Source organism: Atractosteus spatula, chromosome 6 (genome assembly GCF_055471065.1).
Source record: "Atractosteus spatula isolate fAtrSpa1 chromosome 6, fAtrSpa1.hap1, whole genome shotgun sequence".
Classification (NCBI taxonomy): Eukaryota; Metazoa; Chordata; class Actinopteri; order Semionotiformes; family Lepisosteidae; genus Atractosteus; species Atractosteus spatula.
Window position 1 is genome coordinate 8,017,399 of NC_142711.1, and position 23,589 is coordinate 8,040,987.

The 23,589-nt window shown below is 38.2% G+C and overlaps 1 protein-coding gene across 5 annotated transcripts in view; it reads left to right on the top strand.

The window, feature by feature from the left end:
* Positions 1-23,589, top strand: part of eya1 (EYA transcriptional coactivator and phosphatase 1) — a 64,565-nt gene that overhangs the window by 24,812 nt on the left and 16,164 nt on the right. For 3 of the 5 annotated variants that reach the window (XM_088919357.1, XM_088919356.1, XM_088919361.1), the window contains 6 exons: positions 1,115-1,252; positions 5,317-5,399; positions 5,735-5,921; positions 15,836-15,978; positions 16,940-17,023; positions 21,523-21,612. In XM_088919357.1, the coding sequence (XP_088775483.1) occupies positions 1,115-1,252; positions 5,317-5,399; positions 5,735-5,921; positions 15,836-15,978; positions 16,940-17,023; positions 21,523-21,612 (725 nt within the window). The remainder of the gene's footprint in view (positions 1-1,114; positions 1,253-5,316; positions 5,400-5,734; positions 5,922-15,835; positions 15,979-16,939; positions 17,024-21,522; positions 21,613-23,589) is intronic. The other 2 variants (XM_088919358.1, XM_088919359.1) reach the window with 1 other exon arrangement.

Genomic DNA, 23,589 nt, shown 5'->3' on the forward strand with positions numbered 1-23,589 from the left:
AGATACATAAACGTATAATAATCCACATTATAAAATCCATTTGATACAGCTTTTAAAATTCCTTGAATTGCTGAAATAAAATCACTTCGTATCGACTAATCCACATCTTTTTTCTACGCAATACAATTATTATTTATAATATACAGTATCTAATTTTGGTACAATGGCATAGCCTTAACCAAGATTATGTTCCTGAATAGAATGTGAAGCCAAGCTTAGTCACAGCAAATGAGAACCACATTATTCAAATCCCTATTGTTTCAAGTAACATGAAGCATTTAATCATGTACAATTAAAACCTGCACAGTTTGTTCCAGAATTATGCAGCAGTAATGTTCCAGCCACACCTAGTTCACAAACATTGAAAAAATTGATATTATATCCACCCAAAAAAATGATGCCTTCAGTTTCAATTTTCACATCTTCGCTGTGCTATGTCACTGTGCATCTTTCACGTTCTGGAGCTCATGAAAAAAGCTTTCTGTTTCTAAGAATGTCCATAGCTCACACATTTCTAAATCCAAAATATTTTTGTAAATGTGAAGATTTTTACAAGTGATATGGGGTCTTTTACAAAAGAGGACTTTTTGGACATATTAGTGATATTTTTCTGGTGTTTCTGAGCCATTTATTTGTGGTCAAACAGATTCCTGTATATTCAAGCACAGTTCTATATAAATCCATTAACCTCCTTAGCGGTAACTCTGAGTCCATCTTGAGGTGGTAATCCTGTCCAAAAAGAGGTAATCTGAGCACAGTTTGGGCTGCACGTATTCAGAGCCTCTGTCAGCGGTAAACCTGTTTTTTTTTTCAATTCACATTAGAATAACGTAAAAAATGTACTGCTGCCTGACAGCAAAGCGTCATTCACACCAAACCGCTAAGGAGATTAATGGAAAAGTTGCGACTGCGTGTCGAGTGTCAAGCTAAACTTTCTTCTTGTCAGCAGTTTTCCAGAGCTGGACCTTTGATTTTTAGAAGCCGCAAATTTTATTATAGACGTTTGGGCTATACATGTGACGTGTGATATGTAAATGTGACAATTTGTTTTGTTCTTCTAAAGAAAGGCTGTAAATATCATGCAATACAGATCTGGTGTCACTAACTGATTTAGGTACATTGTGGGCAGGCATCAAGACAGAAGGCGGACTGACTCAAACACAGTCTCCTGGACAGACAGGATTTTTGAGCTATGGTTCCAGCTTCACAACGCCTCAGACAGGACAGGCTCCCTACAGCTACCAGATGCAAGGTCAGAATTAATCCTCTCTGCAGCACATGGGAAAACAGAAATACGTTCATGTTACGTTTTGCTCCCAAAGCCACTGTCGGCGACAGCCAAGACCCACCTACCCAACAGTTAGGAATGAACAAATGCTAATAAACCTGTAGGTATGTGCAGAGACTGGTATTTTTTTCATTCATAACCAGTGATAATGAAATACGACCAGTTTGTTTCATTATATTCTATAGAACACAATATCATTTACTGCATCAAAAAGCGGGCATTATTATAAATACTGTATCAGTTTTATAATCATAACTATGTTATTTCATTCTTGAAAAAGAATGATCCGTCACTGCAGTTTAGTTTGTGTGTGTAAAGCATCTCATACTTTTTAGAGCCATTTTTTTTCAGTTTTGTGGTTATTAATGTACCTCTGGTGTGAGTGTTAATGTACTGGTGCTGCTCATGCAGTTCTCAATGTTTATCCTGTATGCTGACAATAGAGGGTGATGCCCCAAAATCTTGTTAAATATCTTTCTGAACATCTAGTGGAGCTGCTCTCAGTATTTAATGTGTAGTGAAAAGCAGATGTTCATTAAACTTCATTATCATTGTTCTGTGCTTCATACAAGCTGCTTCAATAGATTTTAATTGCCTCCAGTGTAATACAAATGAGAAACTGGAAATCCCCAGGCTAGAATGGTTTAAGTAGTGGTGACACTGTTATGTGTGCATGTGTCTCCAGTGTGCTGCTTTTTGGTGGTATCATTACTCTCAAAGACAGTCGCTGCTTTTAATGCTGTAGTCTGAATTCCTCGCATCACAATTAACATGTTAAAACAGATGACCATCAGCGAATTAACCAGACCAGATAATGCATCCATTATGTAGCTTTTTCAGTGTATTGATTTGGCCTCTTCTAAGAGCACCAGAAAGATATGGCACAAGGCAGAGTCACAGAACCACAGCAGGTCTTGCACCACCTGATACTTTCCCAGTTTGAAGCACAGCAATTATTGCCAATCTGTTCCCAGCTGCCAAAAGGAAATACAATTAGATTAATGTTTTTACACTTTACTTACATGCTTGATGATATGGGGCTTTGGTGGGGTGCTATACTAATGTTATAGAAATGTACTTTAGAGCTCGACAGAGCTGTTTTGTTAAGAGTAGCTTGAGTGATGTTTTTTTTTCATTTTTTCAAGTGTAATGTTTTTCACATGTTAATGCAGTGCAAAAGAGTTCAAGCACTGTGAATTTACAGACTTTTCACCAAGCTTCCATGTACATTGTACTTACCAAGGTACTTATTAATGTCCTGTTTTTTACAAATGGAATGTTACGAGTTTTTTAGTAAATATAAATAAAATCAGATACTTTAAAGTGTTCATTAACTAAATGAGTATAAGCCATAGTTTGTAGCTTTTAAGAAACAATACAGAAAACAACATGTACTGAACATTGATTTTGAGAGATATTTACTAAAAATAAATTATTTGTTTCATATTAATCAAAACTATTATCATATATTTTCATGACATACACATTTAATTTATATATATAAAAGAAGAATTACCAATTTTGTTTTAAATTATCTGTGCTTTTCTTCACTGTAGATATTTTAAGTTGAAAGCATTTGAAAAAAGTAGTAGTTTAGCTCTTCCAATGAAAATAATGGGGTTTGCCCATGCTTTGCAATGACAGCAAATAAGAGGCCAAGATCTGACTTTTAAAAAGCCCATCTGGACTTCATAGGATACTCCCATAAGAGTTATACTAACTTCTGTCACAAATATTGTGCACTGATGATAGACATAGCCCATGGCAAGGAGACTGATCAAGCAAAGCAAATGGAGTCCCAATTGGAAAGCCATAAGGCAGGCTAGTGTCTTGCCTTCAGTGTACAAACTGAACTAAAAAAAATAAAGACTGCCCCTGGGAACTGCAAACTGCCCACAGCAGGGGTTCATTCTTCAAATGCTGGCAGAGGTTTCTGCCTTTTATGTGGGTCCTTGTTCACTGCTGAGCGGACCTTTGCCCTTCAAGTTATAGCTTTTATCACTTTTTGAACTGCATATTAGGCTAATTTGTTGTACAAAGAGTGTTTATACTTGTACTAAACCTATTGAAGCTTTAGTGCTCTGGAGTAAGAATTCGCAGTTTTGGGAGCAGAACCTTACAAAAACATTTTTTTGCGTAAAATAGAATTCCTTAAATAAATGAAAAAATGTAAGCAGATTTTTTGTTCTTATTTATTGAAACTCTTTAGTTACAGCCGCCATACACTGGCTAGCCCACACAGCAGCATATTTTAAAACCTGTTTCGGATTTGTTACGGTCTGGGAGACCTCCCTCACTTGAGAGATAACCAAAGGATGGAAGGCCTTTTGCTCTGAACTGAGGTGGAATTGCACTTTCCTTGAAGTTCAGCAAATAAATCTCCTTTGCGTTTTCGCAACAGCTAATGATAACAGAAGCAGTGTCAAATTATGAAGTAGATTATGTTTCTCTTGAAAAGATATTTCTGGAACTGGTGCAAAATCAAGTAAATTCTAAAGGAGTGTGGCATATACTAGATGGTGATATCTGATTGAGTAGGAGGATCGAACGTGAAAATATGCATCTGACAAAAATCTGTTGCATTAAAAAAGCTTCCTAATACTTTAATAATAAATTATTAATACTTTAATAAAGTATTAGTATTATAGATTATTAGTATAAATTATTAGTATTACTCTTCATTAAGTTCAGAGGTATTTGAGAGACTTAATTTATGCTGTATTTTGCACTTTCACAGATCGGGACTTTATTTTGTTTAAAGTCCTTTATCTTCATGTGTTGTTCGTGAAATGTTGGAAAAAGTGGGCCACAACCAACTCCCCTCTCATAATTACACTCCCATACGGGAGACATCGGTGGCATCGCTGACATGTCAAGCGGATTTCCAAATGTGTTTAGTGGGATATATGTCTTCAACTAAGTATAATCGAGAAGTATGAAATACATCTTGACTTGACATTGATGTAAAACACGCGCACCCATTAATACACATTAGAAATACAAATGGAAAAGGACCAAAATACATTAGAGATGTTCCAAGGAAAACAGAGAACATTCAAACAAGGGGGAAAAAAAAAGGTTTTTGGTGTGGGGAGGTGTATTAAACCAGTCAGGCAACTTTTGGCAAACGTAAGCGTACGGCTCTCTCAGATGTTCATTGATGTCAGAACACAGGTGGAGAGTAAGGATTTATTAAAAAAGGCAAGGGGTAATTTCGACTTACTTCACTGCCCTCCAGGCCCATCCTTCGCAGACATTATAATTCATGCCGTGTATATTATTAAGTCATTAGATGGTATCTCAATCTGATTGATTTAATTACCTGAAGGTGCTTCTTCAAGCCATCCCATTCAATGAAAGGCAGACAGACATGCATGTTCGGCGGGGGGCAGTGTGTCAAGCAGTGAGAGCAGCCTGTGCCTCCTGTTCCCTTGTGCCTTGCATACAACAGCTGGACTGTTCCTCGCACTGAATGCGAAGCTCTGCCTGACCGCATGGGTCCTGCCCCTCACCCACCCCCCACCCATTGAAAAGAACTGGGCTATGACAGCCGTGATGAGATCGCTGATAGGGAAGATCTAAGGTTCAGGAAGGAAAGGAAAGATAAGAGCTGTGCGAGGCTCTTCCCTTTATGCCAAGTTTCAGCGTCAAAGGGAGCTGGCTTTTGTTTCTCATCTGACTCACTTTTTTTTTCTGATATGTGGACAATTCGGTTCAGTTGCATTGATTTTATATATTATTCTGCATTTGCTAACATTGGTGAAAGCTATGTTTTTTTTTTCTTTTTCTAACATCATAAGGAATTAGCCAAATCAGTGTGTGTGTCTCAGTTTCAAATTTTATTCAGTTTGCTAGTGAAAAAATAAAGCTGTAATAATCAGTTTGTTCAGGTATGTATGTAGTGAATGGCACCTCCTGTCTATGTTTGTACATACACATACACATACATACACTGTGGATCACCCTCTAAGTGGAAAATGACTGTGATGTATTCTAACACACAGCGTGTGTTGTCTATGTTCACACAGGAAGCAGTTTTACAACAACTTCAGGACTTTATGCAGGAAGCAATTCTCTCACAAATTCAACAGGATTCAATAGCTCACAACAGGTACAGTGTTTTTCCATTTTAGTCATTGTCCCATGCCTTCAGATATGTTTTTACATTTCTAAATGATGGTTTGGTTTACCATGTTTTATTTACAAAAAAGGTGTTTCATTTCTGCAACAGCGACGTTTTACATTACAAAAATCCTTAAAATGTAACGTAAACATGGATTATTTAAAATTGTGCAGGACATCTGCTGTCATGCATCAAAAAAAAGGGAAATTCAAAGTGTCCAGATGCAAAAAGACATATGTTTGCATTTATGTTTTGGAATCCGTTCTGTAAAGTAGCAACATTTTAACAGGGTAATCTCATGTTACTTTTCTCCTGTGTTGCAGGAGTATCCTTCTTACCCAGGATTCAACCAAGGTCAATATGCACAATATTACAACAGCTCACCGTACACTTCCCCATATATGACAAGTAACAACACCAGCCCCACGACCCCCTCCACCACTGCCACGTACCAGCTGCAAGAGCCCCCCACCGGCATCACGAGCCAAGCAGTGACGGACCCTGCTTCAGGTAAGCAGTTCTCTCGCTCCGGTTGATCGCGGGGGACGTCCCGGGTCTGCTGTAACTTTACTGGAAAACATGTCAATCCTCTGCAAATTACACGGCCCCATCAGGTGTCCTTTTACTGGAGAAGACCCAGTAAGTAAGTAGGGGAAAGGGTGGAGGGGGGGGAGACTGATTTGTAAATGATCTTTGCGTAGAGGTCCTGTGTTGTTTAAGCTGAAAAGTGGAGAAAATGTGTTCTGGGTACAGAGAGCATGTGTGTAAGATTAGCAGCTTGTCACTTGACGCAGTGCTTGAGTGCAACTCGGACATACTGGCCAGCAGCCATATCACCCTGCAACTCACAACTGGCAACCCACTGAAGCTCAGCAGGTGTGAGCCTGGTCAATACCTGAATGGGAGACCTCCTGGGAAAAACTAAGGCTGCTGCTGGAAGAGGTGTTAGTAGGGCCAGCAGGAGGCGCTCACCTTGTGGTCCACGTGGGTCCTAATGCCCCAGTATAGTGACGGGGACACTATACTGTAAACAGGCGCCGTCCTTCGGATGAGACGTAAAACCGAGGTCCTGACTCTCTGTGGTCATTAAAAAATCCCAGGGTGTTTCTCGAAAAGAGAAGGAATGTAACCAAATTTCCCATTGGCCCTTACCAATCATGGCCTCCTAATAATCCCCATCTATGAATTGGCTTCATTACTCTGCTCTCCTCCCCACTGAGAGCTGGTGTGTGGGGAGTGTTCTGGTGCACTATGGCTGCTGTCGCATCATCCAGGTGGGGCTGCACACTGGTGGTGGTGGAGGGGAGTCCCCATTACCTGTAAAGTGCTTTGAGTGGGGTGTCCAGAAAAGCGCTATATAAGTGTAAGGAATTATTATTATTATTATTATACTGTATGTGTGCAGCTTACAGTGACATCCTTCTTTGACAGCAATGAGTCCACTTACTCTCTCTACAGTTTCTGTCTGTCATTTTTGGCTGCTGTTTCCACGCTGCTGGATTTGTATTTAGAGCTGCCAGACCAAAACAAAATTCTGCTAACCTCAGTTATTGCATCAATACTTCATTTGGTTGCATTTTGCTTGTTTTGAAAAGCAAGTGTCAATGTCTCTGGCTACCCCCCTTACCAAACAGACAGAAACTTGGGATGTGGCTGTCACTTCTTCTCTTCGAGAGCCATAGGGAGATGGAATCATTTATTTGTAAATCACCCAAAATATATTTGGATACTCTCTAATTATTATGATAAATATACTGTATGCTTCATTTCAGTACAGCCCAAAATAAAATACAAAGAGGGAGCACCATGACCAAGGAATACAGTAGTTCTAATGAATGTAGCATTGGCATTCTAATATCTCCATTATTTTTCTATTCATATTCTTAAAATAATTTTCCATCATGGTATTTCAGAACTTGTGTTGCCACTACCCTTAAATTTATTTCAGTTTATGATAGCACAGATCGCTGGAAAGTTCTTTGCTCAAGTGTCAGAGAGTTGAGTTTGTCTGAGATTTGGAGTAATCAGTATTATCCAAGAACTTCAGTTATTGAATCATCATCTAGAGATGAACAGATGACTTTCCTCCAGAAATGAACTCTGAAATGTTACAGTAGGTGCCTGTTTTTTTAAGGTTTATTCAGCTTGCTCAAATTGCTGAGTCATTCAGAGTAAGATGTCCACAACCCCTGTGTTAAATGCTCTCCCAGTCTTTTTGCTTTCTCCGATCAGTTTTTTATGTTGCTCTGCCTGCAAGCACACTAGTTTTATTAAGAGTTTGCTGTAAATTAACCAAAGATGTTCAATGGGTTTTATTCAGGAGACTAAGGAGGCCAGCTGTGAGTGGTGAGGTGAACAAAATGCAATATGCACTTACTGATCTTGGACACAAAGCTTTGTCCGCAGTCAAATCATGCCCTAAACTAGATCTTTTTATCATTTCAACTCAACTGTAAAAAAACAGGTGAAAGGTTTTAGTGTGGTGTGTAATGTTGACTTCAGAAACCAGAGTTACATAGTTTTGAGTGAGATTGTTGACACAGATGTTTGATCTTAACCTGTGATTCTTACTTTTCTTTTAATTTTTGTCTGAATAACTGTTGTACTTTTCATTGTTATTTCTACCTCAATACAGTCTTTGCTGCCATATTTTCGGAATTTTAATTAAAGCAAAATTGCAAAAAATAGCAAAGGTAATACATAGGGACTACTTATGATTTTAGCAGTGATCAACTGTTGCAAAAAATCTGCTTAAAACATTAATATGCAAGTAAAATAAGTTTACGTGTAAAAACTAATGGAACAGATTTAGATAATAAGTTCTTAAAGTTTAAACAGTGGCATGGCAGGCAAGGAAAGTGAGATACATACATGGCAGAACTGCAGAAAATACAGCTGAGCACACTGGTTAATATTAAAAGTTGCTGGAGATTAGAAATGAGGACATTTTAAAGCGTTTCTCTCTCTAAATGTAGATAAAAGTATTTGCCAAAATACACACAGCTCCTTATTACAGCCTACAATTTGGAGTATGCAATTGTTATTCAAGCAAACTCAGCACTCCAGCTCTTGGCTAAGAGAGAGAAACTCATGGCTGTTGTCCGTGCTGAGACATGTGCTATTGCTTTTGAAGATGAATCCGAAAGGTGAGCAGTAAAGCTTCAGTGTGAACTGGGAAAAAGAACTAGAACTGGTGACACTGTGGAATTACAGGTGTCTGCAAGAGAAACCCCCAGCCAGGCCAGGACCAGTTTCACAGACACTGTAGCATCAAGGCAAAGCCAGCAAATTGTACAATCATGGTTTCAGAGCACCAGCTTACAGTTTGGGATTGTCAATGGAAAAGCCACTCAAGAGCCCCTTACAATAAGCACATTAATGACCACTGGGGATTTCAGTTGTTTTTACGTGAACCTCAATGGCTTCATTTCCAAGAGGATCCATTGACCTCTGTCCCTGCTAATTGCCATTCTTATTACAGTTTACTCAGTATCCTAATGCACAATTTAGTTTCCATATACCCAATATTTTGCATTAGCAGATTTTTTAACATTCAAAACACCATTTAAAAACATGAGTTTGGTGAAAGAAATACTTGATAACTGGGATCTACTGTGCAACTGTTACATAGCTTATTGCAAAACATTTTACACAAGACACCCCCAACAGTGAAAAATCTCTTTGTCCCCATCCATAACACTGAAGTCTTTTATTTGGCTTCACCTATGATAAAAGGTTTTTTAGAGTTCTTTAATAATTTCAATAATTACTAGTAATCAGATAAATTCAACACTGCTTTTTAAAGGATAATAAGCTGGATATATGGGGTCACACAAAAAGTCATAACGTCTTTCATATTGCCAGCAAGTCCTCCTTCCCAGAGCTCTCCAGAGTATGTGTAGCGAGGCTACTGCTTGGAGCTGTGGTATGGTCCAGGCCTGGCTCTGAGGATTAAAATACTCATGCACTGCAGGGATGCCAAAAGACCCGTCCTGTTTGGCAGAGCTATAAGCTGCATTCATTACATTCCCCTTCCAGTCAGACATATCTCATCCTTGAGCTGAACCGGCTAACCCTGCCAGAATTCCCTCAGCCTCAGGGTAGCGGGGAGCCACTGTGTGCTGAGCCCTCGCTTGGCATTCGCACAAAGGAGGGGGTTTGGTCTGTTTCTACAGTATGTGCCCAGTGCACCGAGTCCTGCCTTGAGCCCGAAGTGGGAACTCAGCACAGGACGTCTTGGGCGTGCATGCCCTGTCGCTGTTCTGGAAGAGCTTTTCATGTGGGCGGGGGGGGGCATTGGTTAGTGTATGATCAATGATACTATTTTAGGAACTTCCTTACAACACAGGTAATTTTTACAGGTTGAATCATGTGTGTATTATAATTATATATAATATATTAATTACATACATTTCTATTTAACAAATCTGATATCAGTAAATGCCAAGGTGCAAAAGTCCCCTCTTTGTTGAATGTCTCAGTCATTAACAAATAATTAGCTGCGCTGGTAGATAAGTACTCAAAGGACAGATTTATGTGCATTTTCACTTTATGCCAGTGCTGGGTTTGTACAGTAAATAAAACCTAAGGTATTATTTCCCCCTTCCACTTAGGATAATAAGGAATAATATGAGCATCTTTTACCCGCTGAATAGGGCACTTCTTTTCCTTCTCTCTCTTTCAAGAGTGGCAAATGTAACTCAGATGCTACCTTGAAAGCATTCCGAAACACCACATAAAACAGCCATAAACTCCAGAGTGCATTACCTTCCCTTTTCATCAGAGCCGTTCTGACTTTACAAACCCCATCTTCATAAGGTGTGAAAGGATTATGTCTTTCATTTCTAAACTCTTTGCAAGTGTCTTTATTTATTTCTAGATCTTGCCAAGAGTTAGTTTCTCAAAGTTCATCGCAAGAGGCATTTTGGCATATTTCATTCCTAAGAATACATTTAGTCATGTGCTGTTTGCTATAGAAGTTACTAAATAGCAAATCCAACTGTAATGACTGAGCAAACCATATCAAGAATTTATATTTCTGGCCAAAGTATATATACCAGTTACAGTACCTCTTAAAATGTGTTCTGCATTTGAAAAAAGTGTAGTTATTCTTCCAGTGCATATTACATAATTGTTGAATAGTATTTATAGTGTAGCCTAAAGCTTAATGTCATTTTGGTTGATTAATCTTGATTGTATTGACAGTCTCCTTAGCAAGCTATGGGTTTGTCACTGTAACTCTTGTTAGTTACTTTCAGTTAGACTGTAAATGTGAATAAAGACATTTGATTTTACAGTAGGTCTCTCAGTCAAATAATACCTCTAAAGTTCTTTTACTAATCTAAATGTCACAAAATTGGTCTGATTTCTGCAAATATGTAACAACTGAAATGTTAATTCTTCTTTCATGTGCCATAGTTATATGTGTATTAGTACTGTATTTTTCAAGTTTTTTTATTTTAACTACTGTATATCCTTACAACATCTACTAATGTTGCCAATTTTATATTGTGAATTGAAGTGACCCAATTAACCTTCTCAACAAAGTAAAACATGTTTTTTTTATCTTTGTTCCAGTCTTTAGTTTCAAATGCTCAAACTGCTGTCTTCTTTCATGCCTGCCTTGTTCAGATTATTTTGTGCTAGCACCTCATTTTAAGTTATCATTTTTGGTTTGTTGTAAAAGGGCATGTCTGCATATACACCCTGAAGATGTTTCTTTTAAAATGTCTTACAGAAAACAATGTGTGATGATGTGGGAAGTAAATGGTGGCACATCAGATTCTGACAGCTTTGGCAAAACAGTATTTGGAAAACAGTGACATCATTTTTAGCCAATCCCACTCAGACACAAGGTTAGATCTTATCAAGGAACCAGGCTTTAAACATCTAGCAGCACAACTGGCAACGGTACAGACAGGATTTAATGTCAAAAGTAATATATTATTATTATTTAATCACAAGACCTCAAAGTAATTATTTCTTTTTCTCTGTAATTACCAACACTGTTTTTGGCAACCGGAGTATTTTTGTAACTCTCTCTGATTGGTCGTTTTCTCTCTCTCTCTCTCTGTAGTGATAAAGTACAGACAGGTTTGTGTACACTGTAATCTTGAGACTTACTAAGATCTTATCATTACAGAATACAGCTATAAAATATTACAGATATTGAAGCACTGAGTGTGATGGTAGCCTAGTTGTCCCTCAGTAATTAACTTATTTTGGTCAGATTTTGGTTGTGACCCTCAGAATGAAAATGCATGACTGGATGTACTTTATGCTTGGATTCTCAGTTAAAGTGGACCTTTTTTCTATGATCATCAAACCAAACTGTTGAAGCACAGGTCTTAAGTAAAAAATAAGCAAAGGTGCCTAGTTTCAAACCACACTCTTACAGGCATTAACTTCTTTTAACTATTAACTATTAACTTCTGTTAACTTCTGATAGCAGAAATACAGTCATCTTCCTAAAAAGACAACAAACTTGGCTAAAACATTTCATTCTGGCTCAAAACGAATTACTTTATGTACAAAAGGGGTGTCAAATGTGTTAAGAACTATATATGTTTTTTATATACAGCAATATTGGCTGATGGATTTGTCATAACTTGGGCGTGAAATGGTAAAACAGGTAGTCCCATCTGTGATATTAAAGAAAGACACTGATGTTTTGCTTAATGTTTTGTGTTAATATTGGGTAAGATAAATTATTCTAGGAAATATTCTCTAATTATTGAAGTATCACATGAATGACTAATCCTCAAATGTGAAGCTTCAGGAATCCAAGATAACGTGAGCAATTGGATAAAGAATTGGTTACCTCATACTGGAATGAAATCGAGTTGGGTACCATTGGGAACAGATCTAGGATCGCTGCTCTATCTAATCTGTATCAGTGATTCTGGTATAATGAGTAAACTTGTCAGATTCTTCAGTCTGGTCAGTTTTCAGATGCTGCAAAAACAGGTGGTGTTGCAAATATTTAAAAAGCAGTAAGCAATACAAGAGGATAACACAAATAATAATAGGCAGGAGCCTGGCAAATACAATTTAATTTAAATAAGGTAATACACATGTGAGGCAAGAAAGATCTAGGGATTTCTGTAGACTTCATTATATTCATGTAAACATCACTTTTCCTAGTTTGATAATGGTGGGAAGCAAATGGCTGTTACAATTAAATCGAAGGAAGACATTTCTACAGTACATCTGTTATACCTTCCATGGAATATGGCGTATGATCAACATACTATAAAAAAAATATATTACTGTCCTAGTGGCAGTACAATAGAGAGCAGCCAGACATACAGTACCTGTATTCCTGGTGTGAAGGGAATGTCTTACTTGGACAAAGTGAGAGGAATCTTTTGACCCTGGAACAGAGAGGATTACATGGAGACTTAAATAAGGTATTGAAAATCTTGAAAAGCGCTGACCGTATCAAGCCTAGATCAGCAGCATCGCAAAGACCCAGGGACACAAGTACTGTAGAAATTTAAATAAGACAATTTAAGACTCTTCTTTACACAGAGGGTGGTGGGACCACTTTCAAAGCCATGTGGTTGAAGAGAAGGATGGGCCCAATGGCATCAACTCGTTTGGAACCTTTCTTGTTTTCTTATGTTCTGCTAAAGATGGCGTCACACTGCATGACTTTTCCTAGGATTTTCAGTCGTAGCCTTCATTCACATACAGTAATCACAAGAAAATCACAGCGAGATGTAGGGAGTCGCAGCGCACACCCGTTGCCGTCAGCTGTGTAGTGTGACACCCCCAGTGACTCAGTCATAGCGCTCTTAACAGCCCCTACGACTCTCTGCGACTCGCTGCAATAAAATAAAACAGGTTTGATTTTCTCGTAGCGAATCTCAAGTCATAGGGGTGGGCTCTTGTGTCTGCAACAGTCAACAGCCAATGAGCGCTCAGCTGGAAGTTCAATGCATAGTGTAACGCATACGGCCGACATTACAGGTTGTTCGAGCCAGCTTACCAGCGCGGTGACGTCACCGCCCTTCCCTGTGAATAGCAGGGACCGCAGCCGCCGGGCTGATGGGAGATTTCCCTTTAGCTCAACTGGCTGGATCCCTGTTGAGTGATGCCGGAGGCCCGGGTTCGAGTCCCCAGCGGTGGGGGGGCCGACTTGAGGCAGCAGCGCCAAGGGCGCATACCCACGTGAACCCGAGAGCGCTACAATACAATGGGGCTGCAGGGAAGGAAGAGAAGCGAGTGTTTTGGACTGTGCAAATGGAGGAGAGGCTCATCGAACTTTGGAGTCAGCACAGATGTCTGTTCGATGTTTCATGTTTGTCATTCGTTTACTTTCGTGCCGTGCTCCTTCTCTTATTCTGGTGTGCTCCACGTCGATTGGCTGCCAAAATGAGGCGACCTCGCGGTACTTTCGCGGCTCAATATGAGATTTGGAACCATGATGATAAGTCATGAGGGAATCGTGTAATTAGTCACCCCCTGCGATTCCTAGTCATATAATTTGACACCCTCTAGGACAGAAAAGGCAGCGAGATTCAGCAACTGCAGTCGTTCAATTTGACATGCTCTCCGATTAGAAGTCGTGTCAAGTCCTGTAGTGTGACAAAGGCTTAAGTGTTGTACTGCTTAGGGCAAGGTAAATAATTTGTATTGAGAATTAAAAATTGAAACAGAGAGCTACAGTATCTTCCAAAGTTTCTGACAGCTTCCTTATGTCTAATATTTTGCATGTTGTATATTAGATGAGCTACAGTATCTTGACTCTAAGCAAGGAGATAAAAATGTTTTAATATTATCTAAATCTTCCCTTTACAAACAGAAGCAAATACTAATATAAAGAGACTGAAAGTCTAAGGCTAATTATCTCTTAACAAGTGCTGCTGATTTCACTTATACAGTATATCAAACCTCAACATATCAAAGGAAACAAGTAAATGACAAGACAAGCTCCAAAAGAGAGAAAGCCATTTAGCCCTCTTTATGTGGTTGCTAGCTTAGTAATCCAAGAGTTTTATCTAGCTGATTATTAAAGGCTCCCTTGGGTCAGATTCAATCGTGAGCTAGGAAAGTGGTCCCAGACTCCTACAATCCTCTGTGTAAAGAAGACTCCTGTTTTGTCATGAGTGCTTCTAAAAGTGTATTACGCTTGTCAAATGGATCCGTGTTTTGCATCTGATCTTGAAGAAGTCTCCTGAATGGAATTGCTCAATACCTTGTAGGATTTGAAATACCTGAATCAGTTCCCCCTGGTAATCTTCTCTGTTCCAGGGTCAAAAGGAATCATTTCCCTTAATCTGACTAAGAATGGCATTCACTGCAGACCAGGAATCAGATGAAGAGATGCCTTTGGGAATCTGACATGATAGGGTAGAACCACAGCTCAAAAACCTTAGTTGAGTCAAGGAAAATGAAAGGAAAAAAATCATAGATTGAGAATGAAATCATGAGGAATGATTAAAAGCAGTGAAGCAGTATCTTCCAGGCAGATGTGGCCCTCTCTGAGTTTTTGGCTCCTGGAGGTAATACTTTAGGGTATGAAAATGGTAAAGAATGTTTGTGAAATTTAGGCCGTATTGCCAAAGGTTTTCCTGATCTTCTTGCTGGACGTGTACATTAAATGTCCACTTACATTCTGTTCTTCAGTGTCATGCAGTACCACCGGGTAGGTTTTGGAATTGATTAATACAGTGACAAGCTCTTATACAGTGCTCAGGGTATATTCAGCTGTGATTGCTAAAAAGGAGGAACATTCTAATGTGAAACATTTGTAGTTAATTGCCGATATATTGTCCCCTGTTGCATTTTTCTTTGAGAAAGTCAGTACACTTTTGTAGAACTAGTTTATGAGTTTTAGTCACTGGTCATATTGTTTAAACATTGTGTTGTTTGGATAATTTTGAAGATGCATTTTCTTTTTTAGCTGTATTAATAATGTTCAGTCTTAGAAGCGAAATATTACAAATCTCAGGCAAATCTATTAGGAGCCTCTAATTGAAACAGTTTTTACTGATGTGTTGAGCAGGTTATAAGATTGTAGGCGACTTGAGTTCAGACAGGGGGCCCAGATACCTATGTCAGTAACTCCATGTATATCAACTTCATTGCCTAAGAAAGCATGGTGTTGTCTGTAAAAAAATCCAATGTATTATATGCACTGTCAGAATATTATGGTAACATGCAAATTACAGATTGCAGTTTTTTTAATACAAGCTAATTAAAGGAATTGCAAGCTAAATGTGTGGTACAGGCCAGTACAGTTAACTGCAGAGCATGCTGTCCTAAGGGTATTGTGGATGCATGCAATGCATTAGTGGAGTATCAAGCATAATGACTGCAGAGCCCAAGGCACACAGCTGGCCACAATGTAAGAAGATCCTGCCCACCATGTTCATACGGGAAGGTGAAAGTCCCCTTTTTTTTGTTGTTCTGTTTTTCAGGAGACTACAGTACAATCCACAGTCCATCAACTCCCATTAAAGATTCAGATTCAGATCGATTGCGCCGGGCTTCAGATGGAAAATCACGTGGCCGGGGCAGAAGGAACAATAACCCATCGCCTCCTCCGGACTCTGACCTTGAGGTAGGACTGATGGCTCGTGCCTCTCTGTCAGTGGCTGTGGGACTGCTGCAGACTTCCGGGCTTGAGTGTGGAGTCCAGCTTCTCTCCTGCCCCTCAGGGGAGGGTCACTTTTGAAACATTCTAGTCAACACAGTATCTGACACACAGATTCACATATATGCAGACAAGTACTTGGATATGCAACTAGTCGAAATGCAATGATAAAACAATGGCTTGTAATGTTCTAGAATTACATTTAGCATTTTGTGAGAATTTGTTTCATTAAGATCCATAGATTCTAACTGTGGAACCATAACACTGGAAGGCAGCAATGTGGGGAACATTTTTGTAATATAATGAGATCAATAAGTAGTGTGAACGGGTAATGTCCATTTTCATTATTTTTGCTTGCAGCCATTGTTAAGCATCATTGCACTACAGACGCCTTTTACAGAAAAGAGAAATCTTTACAGAAATTTTATTTTCATGATTAGGATGTTTTGATTTCACTTACATCAGAAATAAGATAATGCACAAATCTCTCAGAATGGATAAATTAGAATTATGCGTCAAATAATCTAAATTTAAAATCTCCAAAACTGGGCACATTTGAAATCATTTATAGCATATACAGTATGTCTGATCTATTATATCTATTAGATTTATTAAAAAGGGAAGGAGTTAATCTGGAAGCCTAGTAGGTTTTAAGGCTGTTAACCTGCGATGACTGTACACAGTCAGATGAGAATTCTAGTTAATATCTCTAGTTAATTGGTCAGTTTGTATTGATTACTTTAATGCAGAGGGGAAAAGAGAGGGCAGTGTGGAGCAGTGGCTTTGACTTCAAGTCCTCTGGTAGACGACAGAAGCAAATGGACTTGTAGCACAGTGCCACTTAAATATAAACTCTCCTGGTTTATTGACTTAGGTATTACCTTCCAGGGTACAGAGTGCAGTATTGATTTTCTCCCTTGTTTCACAGCGCGTTTTCATATGGGATTTGGATGAAACAATCATCGTTTTCCATTCCTTGCTCACTGGGTCTTACGCCAATAGATATGGCAGGGTAAGTGACATCGGACCCTGGTGGCATGTTTTATCAGTAAACAAAAACATCTCTGAAGGGCTAAAGATTTTATACTGTAAGGTGAATGTGGATGTCCAATGAAAATTTCATGGATGCATGAGTAAGTGTAGCCTTAGGTTCAATGAATCTTAGAATACTGGTTCTTTTTCATGGGTGGACTTGAGATACAAACACTTTTGTAAGAGTATCTTATGAAGTGTCCTGTTCTAAAGAAAAAGTAATACTGTAGATAATGGTACAGTATGTTTTACTACATTTCTGTGGAACACCTACTGCAGAATCATGGCAGATTGGAAATGGTGTGAACAAACTTAAATCAGTCAAGTGCCTGTTAAAATAGGGAAGGCTGTCCAAACAAAATTAAATAAAACTGTTTATTTGTTTCAAATACTTTTGCACTAATTAATGTTTTATCACATGTCTATTGTAAGACATGAATCAAAAAGACTCATCTTTTTATGTGCAGAAAAGCTGTTGAGTTCATTCACACAGTGTCCCTATGTCATCAGGTATTTGCTCATATTTATTTGGAGACATACTGTATCTTCATTTTTGGACTGGGCTTTTAAGTTCCTTCTGTCATGGCATTTTTTTTTATATGTACTTAATTAGTGGGATTAAACATTAATTTTTAAAGACTATATATTATTACAGTAAAGCCTATTTAAAAATTAAACACTTATAACCCATAGGTACATCTGTTTCAAGTTTTGAAAATTGTACATTGGTTCCAGTATTTGTCTGTTGAACTATTAATGCTCCATAGTATAAGAAAAATAGTTTCAAGTGTTCTGTCTATAAGCACAAATATTATGTAGAAGATGGAAGAACTCCGTGGGGGTAAAAGCAGTGTGGGAGTGTGGCAGTGTTAAGATATAATGGGCATTCAGTATGGCTCCTCTTTGTTCTTTAATGAAAATTGTGTGATTGGAGCTCAGTCTTCCCTTGACTTGTGTGCGTTTCGAGGGAGAAAAGAGATGTGCTCCCTTGTCCCTCTGGTGTTTATTTACTTTTCCTCCGTGGGCATGCTGAATCGATAAAGGTGCTGAGCTCTACAGGGCAGATGTGTTCTTTTCCCTGGACACAACAGACAAATCTGCTGTCTCAAAAGACAGACTTCAGGCCTTATTTTGGCAAACCTCAGCACACAGATTGCCAGCCAGGTTTGTAGGCTGAAAGTTGGAGGGAAATCAAACATCTTTTTATCCGTTTTTAGCAGTTTAAATGAAAACAAAAAGATTCAAACACTCAGGCACACATATACGCAGCCTGCCTACACTTACTGTGCCTTACTTACAGACAAAAAGTTGGAAAACCGTATTTTTCTTAGCTCTGAAGCCTGAACTATAAATAGAGTTCTATCTGAGAACACTGCTGTGGTTATCAGTTATCCTAATTGGCATCAAGGCAGCTCAGTCCCATAAAGCTGATGGCTGAGGCCAGCTGTGTGGCGATTGGGTCGGAGGAGACGGAGAAAAAAGCTGGCACCCTATGGATGGGTCTGAAGGCTGGAGGCAGGTGCAGGCGCAGGAATGACAGCAGCAGCCCTGGGCTTTCTGGCCTGGCTGATTTCTGAACTTGCTTACTGTTTGGTTCAGAAAGAGAGCTCCGGATTCAGACCTCTCAAAGCCACGGATGCACAGATGAGTCAGACGGGGGGATCTTTCTCAGCTTTGTCACAAAATGAAATGCACAGGTTTTTGGTGCAGAATTCCGAACATCTTGAAGTAGCTAAATTGCCGAAAAAGATCTGGACTGACAAAGGTTACAGAGAAGGGGCTGATAAAAAAAACATGGGACTCTTCCATACCATGCAAAGTGTGAATATTTTTAAATTATTGACATAAAGGGAATTATGTTATAGAAAAGTAATGCACTTAACCTGTCGCTGAGCTTATGGCTAAAAAAGCAATCCTGATTATTTTTACTGAGGCCTGCAGGTGTTTCTTTTGTTGTTTTTTCCTCTAGGTCAGTTTGGCTCATGTGATTGTTCCTCAGTAAGGTTAATTAAAACAGACATAAAACACCATTGTTCACTCTGCCTAGCAATCAGCAAAAAGCCTGGGTCCTTCTACTGGTGGTTATGTTCTTCATAATCCCTACCTCCCACTAAGGTTCCTACCTGTCTTACCAGTAGTATAGAAAGGACATGTTTCACTGAGCCACAAATCCTTTCAGATAGCCCTGTATTGTCAGGGTTTCTCCTAAGTATGTCATTACAATTCAAACTGATTAGTCCCGTCAGAAACTGTACAAAATGCAAACCCAGTAAAGCACTGGGTATTCTACAAGAATTAACTGCACAAATGTTCCCACAGTTCCTTAAATATGCCTTTTATTAAAGACTTATTCTAGAAATTCAGAATAATTAAGTACAGTATATTTAAGCACATCCTGCAAAGTATACATTCAACTTTACTTTAATTTCATTACTTAAGGAAGGTCTTTAAGACACCTTCTGAGGCTGCTTGTTCTCTAAGATGCAATTTAGACATATTGGAATCAAAAGTTGTTGTTTTTTATCTTCGTTTTATTTTGCAGCAAAAGGATTTAAATACTATTCTACCTTTGCATTTCTTTCAGTTAGGCAGTTGTACGAGCCAGTTCCTCTTGTGTAATCCTGAAGTTGTTTGCCTCGATTGAGGCATTTATAAGGTGAAAGTTGACATTGACTGCAGTTCTGCTCAGCTTAAAAGATAAGATGGTTGTGTCCCGCTAACTCACAAGCTATGCTTCATGAAGCACAACTGAGTCCAAAAAGATGAAAGCACAATGCACACGCAAGCACAAAGTGTGTACATACTGTATACAGTATATGTAATTCATATTCTGCTGTTCAGTGACTTCCCAGATCATGCTGGTTTAGATTGGAAATCACATATTGGCATGGGTTCATTAACTATTTAAAACAGGGTTTCACCAAGCTCCCAGTATCAGCTTTCAGACCAGCTTTCTGCTTTACATTGACAGCCAGTATAGCATTTTTGTAAAAAAAAATGTACTTGTTAATAGAAAAAGCAGTGGAACAATGAAATAACAGTACTGGCAATGGCTTTCCTGTATGTTGTGTTCTCTATTTGTGTTTTGTTTTTTTCTAGGACTTTGTGCTCGTAAATTCTTTTGCCGGACGACCAATGACATTTAAACCCCTGTCGTGACTGTAACATAATGATTTAAAAATGTGGATTCCAAATATATTAGTGCCCTGATATTCAGAAAATAGAAGTAGGGTCCTAGCTACTGCAATAAGTCAACAGTGCTACAGTATGAATCATTGTTTTACGGGATATTTAATGAAAGTGATAGAATTGGCTCATCGACATTTTAGCCCATGGAGCTCACTCAGAAGCAAATAACAAAGTGAGAAAAGAATGCAGTTCTCTGGAGATGTTCTTGACCTTGTTCCTAATGTGTTAGTAGTCACAAAGCACTAAAGATCTGTTTGTGCACCTAAAAATGTAATTTTCTTCTGTTGTGTGAAGGGGAGGGAATGCAACACCATTCTGTGAAATTACAAACATTTATTATCCAGTTTTTAAGATGCGTAATCTCTCACCTCGTATAAAACTAAACTAAAAGTCCAAATTGACAGTGGATGTCAAATTCTTGTATAATAAATCTGGACATTTCTCTGCATCCTTGTCTGTTTATTTTTAACTTGGGAAGTCTGAATGTGAAAGGAATTGCAATAGGAGTTACTCCCTGAAATTGATGATTTCAGATGGGCCTGGATTATTTAAAAGGAGAAATGTGAAATTAAGTATTTAAGGACAGAAACAGCCTCCATGTGTCTGTGTTGTTTTTTCAATTTCTGTGGTCACATGAGCTCAAATGTCCATGGGAGTCTTGTATTGTTAGCAGATATTTTAATATAAATTTGAAGACTCCACCAGAAAAAAACACAAAACAATGTAAACCACTCATATGGAAATCTTTATGAGACATTGTTTATGTCCTCCTTTGAATGCCTCTTGAATAAGGCTAATATGTACTTACTAATTCAGTGTGATAATTTTAAGGCGAACCATAAATTCATTATGTAATAACAGCTTGCTGACAGGATTGAACTAACACCTCGGATTTGTAATCCCAGGAGAATAAGAAAACAATGATCTTCTTGTTTTAATCTTAACGTTATTGTTTCAAACTTAATAAAAACTTGACAATATGACGATGCCAGCAATTTTGAAATAATTTTTACTATAATTTAATAATGTCAACTGTATATTGTCACTTCAATAATTTCATTGCTGCATAATGTAGATTTTTGTTTTTTAATTCACAGTTGTGTTTAACATATCTCAAATAAATTTATCTGTTTCCCTGTCTTCAGTATTATTTTTAAAAGCTGGAGTTTGTATGTATCACGTGTTTGTGTGTATCACTTTATACAGTATATGCTAAAACATGGTATTAATATCAGAAATGGAAAGCTTTGATAAAAATCTTACATCCAAATAATGTTTCTTTTATTGAAGGACCCACCAACATCAGTGTCACTAGGACTTAGGATGGAAGAAATGATCTTCAACTTGGCAGATACGCATCTATTCTTCAATGACTTAGAGGTAACTGATTTCTCTTACGTATAAAGAGTGCTCTGCTTTTGCTTTAAATTACCCATTTAAAACTCCTGTCTACAAATCCTATTGCGCAACCATCAGATCTATCTAGAGCTTAATGTTACAACCTACACTTTATCTGTACCCTGTGCAAAAATGTCTTCCTTATTATAATTAGCAGCATGTTTACTTAGCCATAATATTTAAGACCCAGCTGGAGATGTAGGTAAGTCACAATGGAGTATATACATTACATTACTACTAAGAGCAGATCATTAAATATTTAGCTTAAGCATCAACAACTATTTAATAGCAAGGTGCCTATTTCTCTGTTACGTCCTGCTGTGGTGAAGTATTACCTCTGAGCCCATGGGACATCATGAATTTTGCATGCACTGTCAGTCTCATGGCCTGGTGACTAGACCCCACTTCTTTCCCCCCAGTGGCAGGTACAATTTGTCAGGTTCTAGTGTTTCTATAGCAGATCTGTCTGTCTGTGTATCAAGCTGTGTGTTCTTGGTGTCACAGTTGGGAAAAAGCAGCGTTTCTGGGTCACAGTATGAAACCTGTGTCTGGACTTGTGGTTCTTGCTGGGTGGTGTAAGATCTGTTCCGCAGCAATAACAGGCTTTGCGTTTCTGGGCATCGGCGAGGCTGGAACGTGAGAGTTTGTGGTCACCTGCACCCACATGAACATATCTTTATGTTAACACTTAGTTTCTCTGACCACCAGAGTTGGCATCAGGACACTAAGGCAGCTCACCTTGCGTTGCGAATATGAAACCACTGGCTTCAGCCTTTTCCACGATGTTCCACTTCAAATTTGACAGCCTTAGAATGGTGGAAGTGTGTTGTGTGATATTAAAGTGTGAAGAAAGCCGTAGTAAGCATGCCAAAACACATTCGTCACCATGATACTCTGCTTTCTAAAGACAGACAGCAGAATGGCTCTGAGAGTTTCAAATGCCAGTTGTTATGATCAAAGTTAATTGGCAACAATTGCTTCTTTAAATATTTCCTGATGTTTTCCTATTCAAAATAGAGTAAACTGCACCTTATTTAATAGATGAGCCCCAATCATTTTAAAAATGCCATTTTGTGACAAAGCTTAAATGTGGTTTGTTCAACATCTGTCCCGTATTTTGATTTCTTTTCATCTGTGATGAAACTACTCACAGATGAATTGGCAGCTCACACTGCAATGAAATGATTTAAATGTGCCTTTCATACTTTTTTTGCTTTATCTCAATAACGGAATTATTAAATTTTGTGCTGTCAGTTGAAGGCCAAATATTTTAGGTATTAAATTTATGTGGTGTATAATAAGACTGAAATAACAAAAGTACAAAGACGTCCACTTTAATGTATCTGTTGGCACTTGTATCTTAAATGTTTTCTTTGTTTTTAATTTGCACTGATACATATTTTATTAGCAATTTTGGTACACTATTTAAAATTATAGACGAACTGGCTTGATTAAAGATCAGAAAATAGACGGAAAGTTCTGCAAATGTGAGCTTTAGTCTCTCATGACTAAAACTCCGTTCAGTATCTGTCTTAAAATAAACCTACTTTTTAAACTTGCATCATTTCTTTTGAAATGGGTTATTTCTGATGAGATGTGCCATTTCTTCCAAAGGATTTCCCATTGGGAAATCAAAATTACATAGTGCATGCATTTTCTTCCCTCAGTTGAAATAACATTATCTCACAAGACTGGTATGATATGGTAATTCATACTATGCAGCATATACTGTAACCGAAAAAAATCAACATATCATTTTTTTTTCTCTACAAACAAACCCCTATGAAGGAGTAATTTAACGGAGCCTTTCTTAAACTCCAAGTCCTGAGTTACATCTTAATCCAAAAGTGCTTCTTTGTACAGTATGTAACGGATCACTGTCGTTTCTCCTCTTTATACTTGTTTTATTCATATGCTTATTTATTCTTTTAAACAATTAATACCTGAAGTATTCCCACT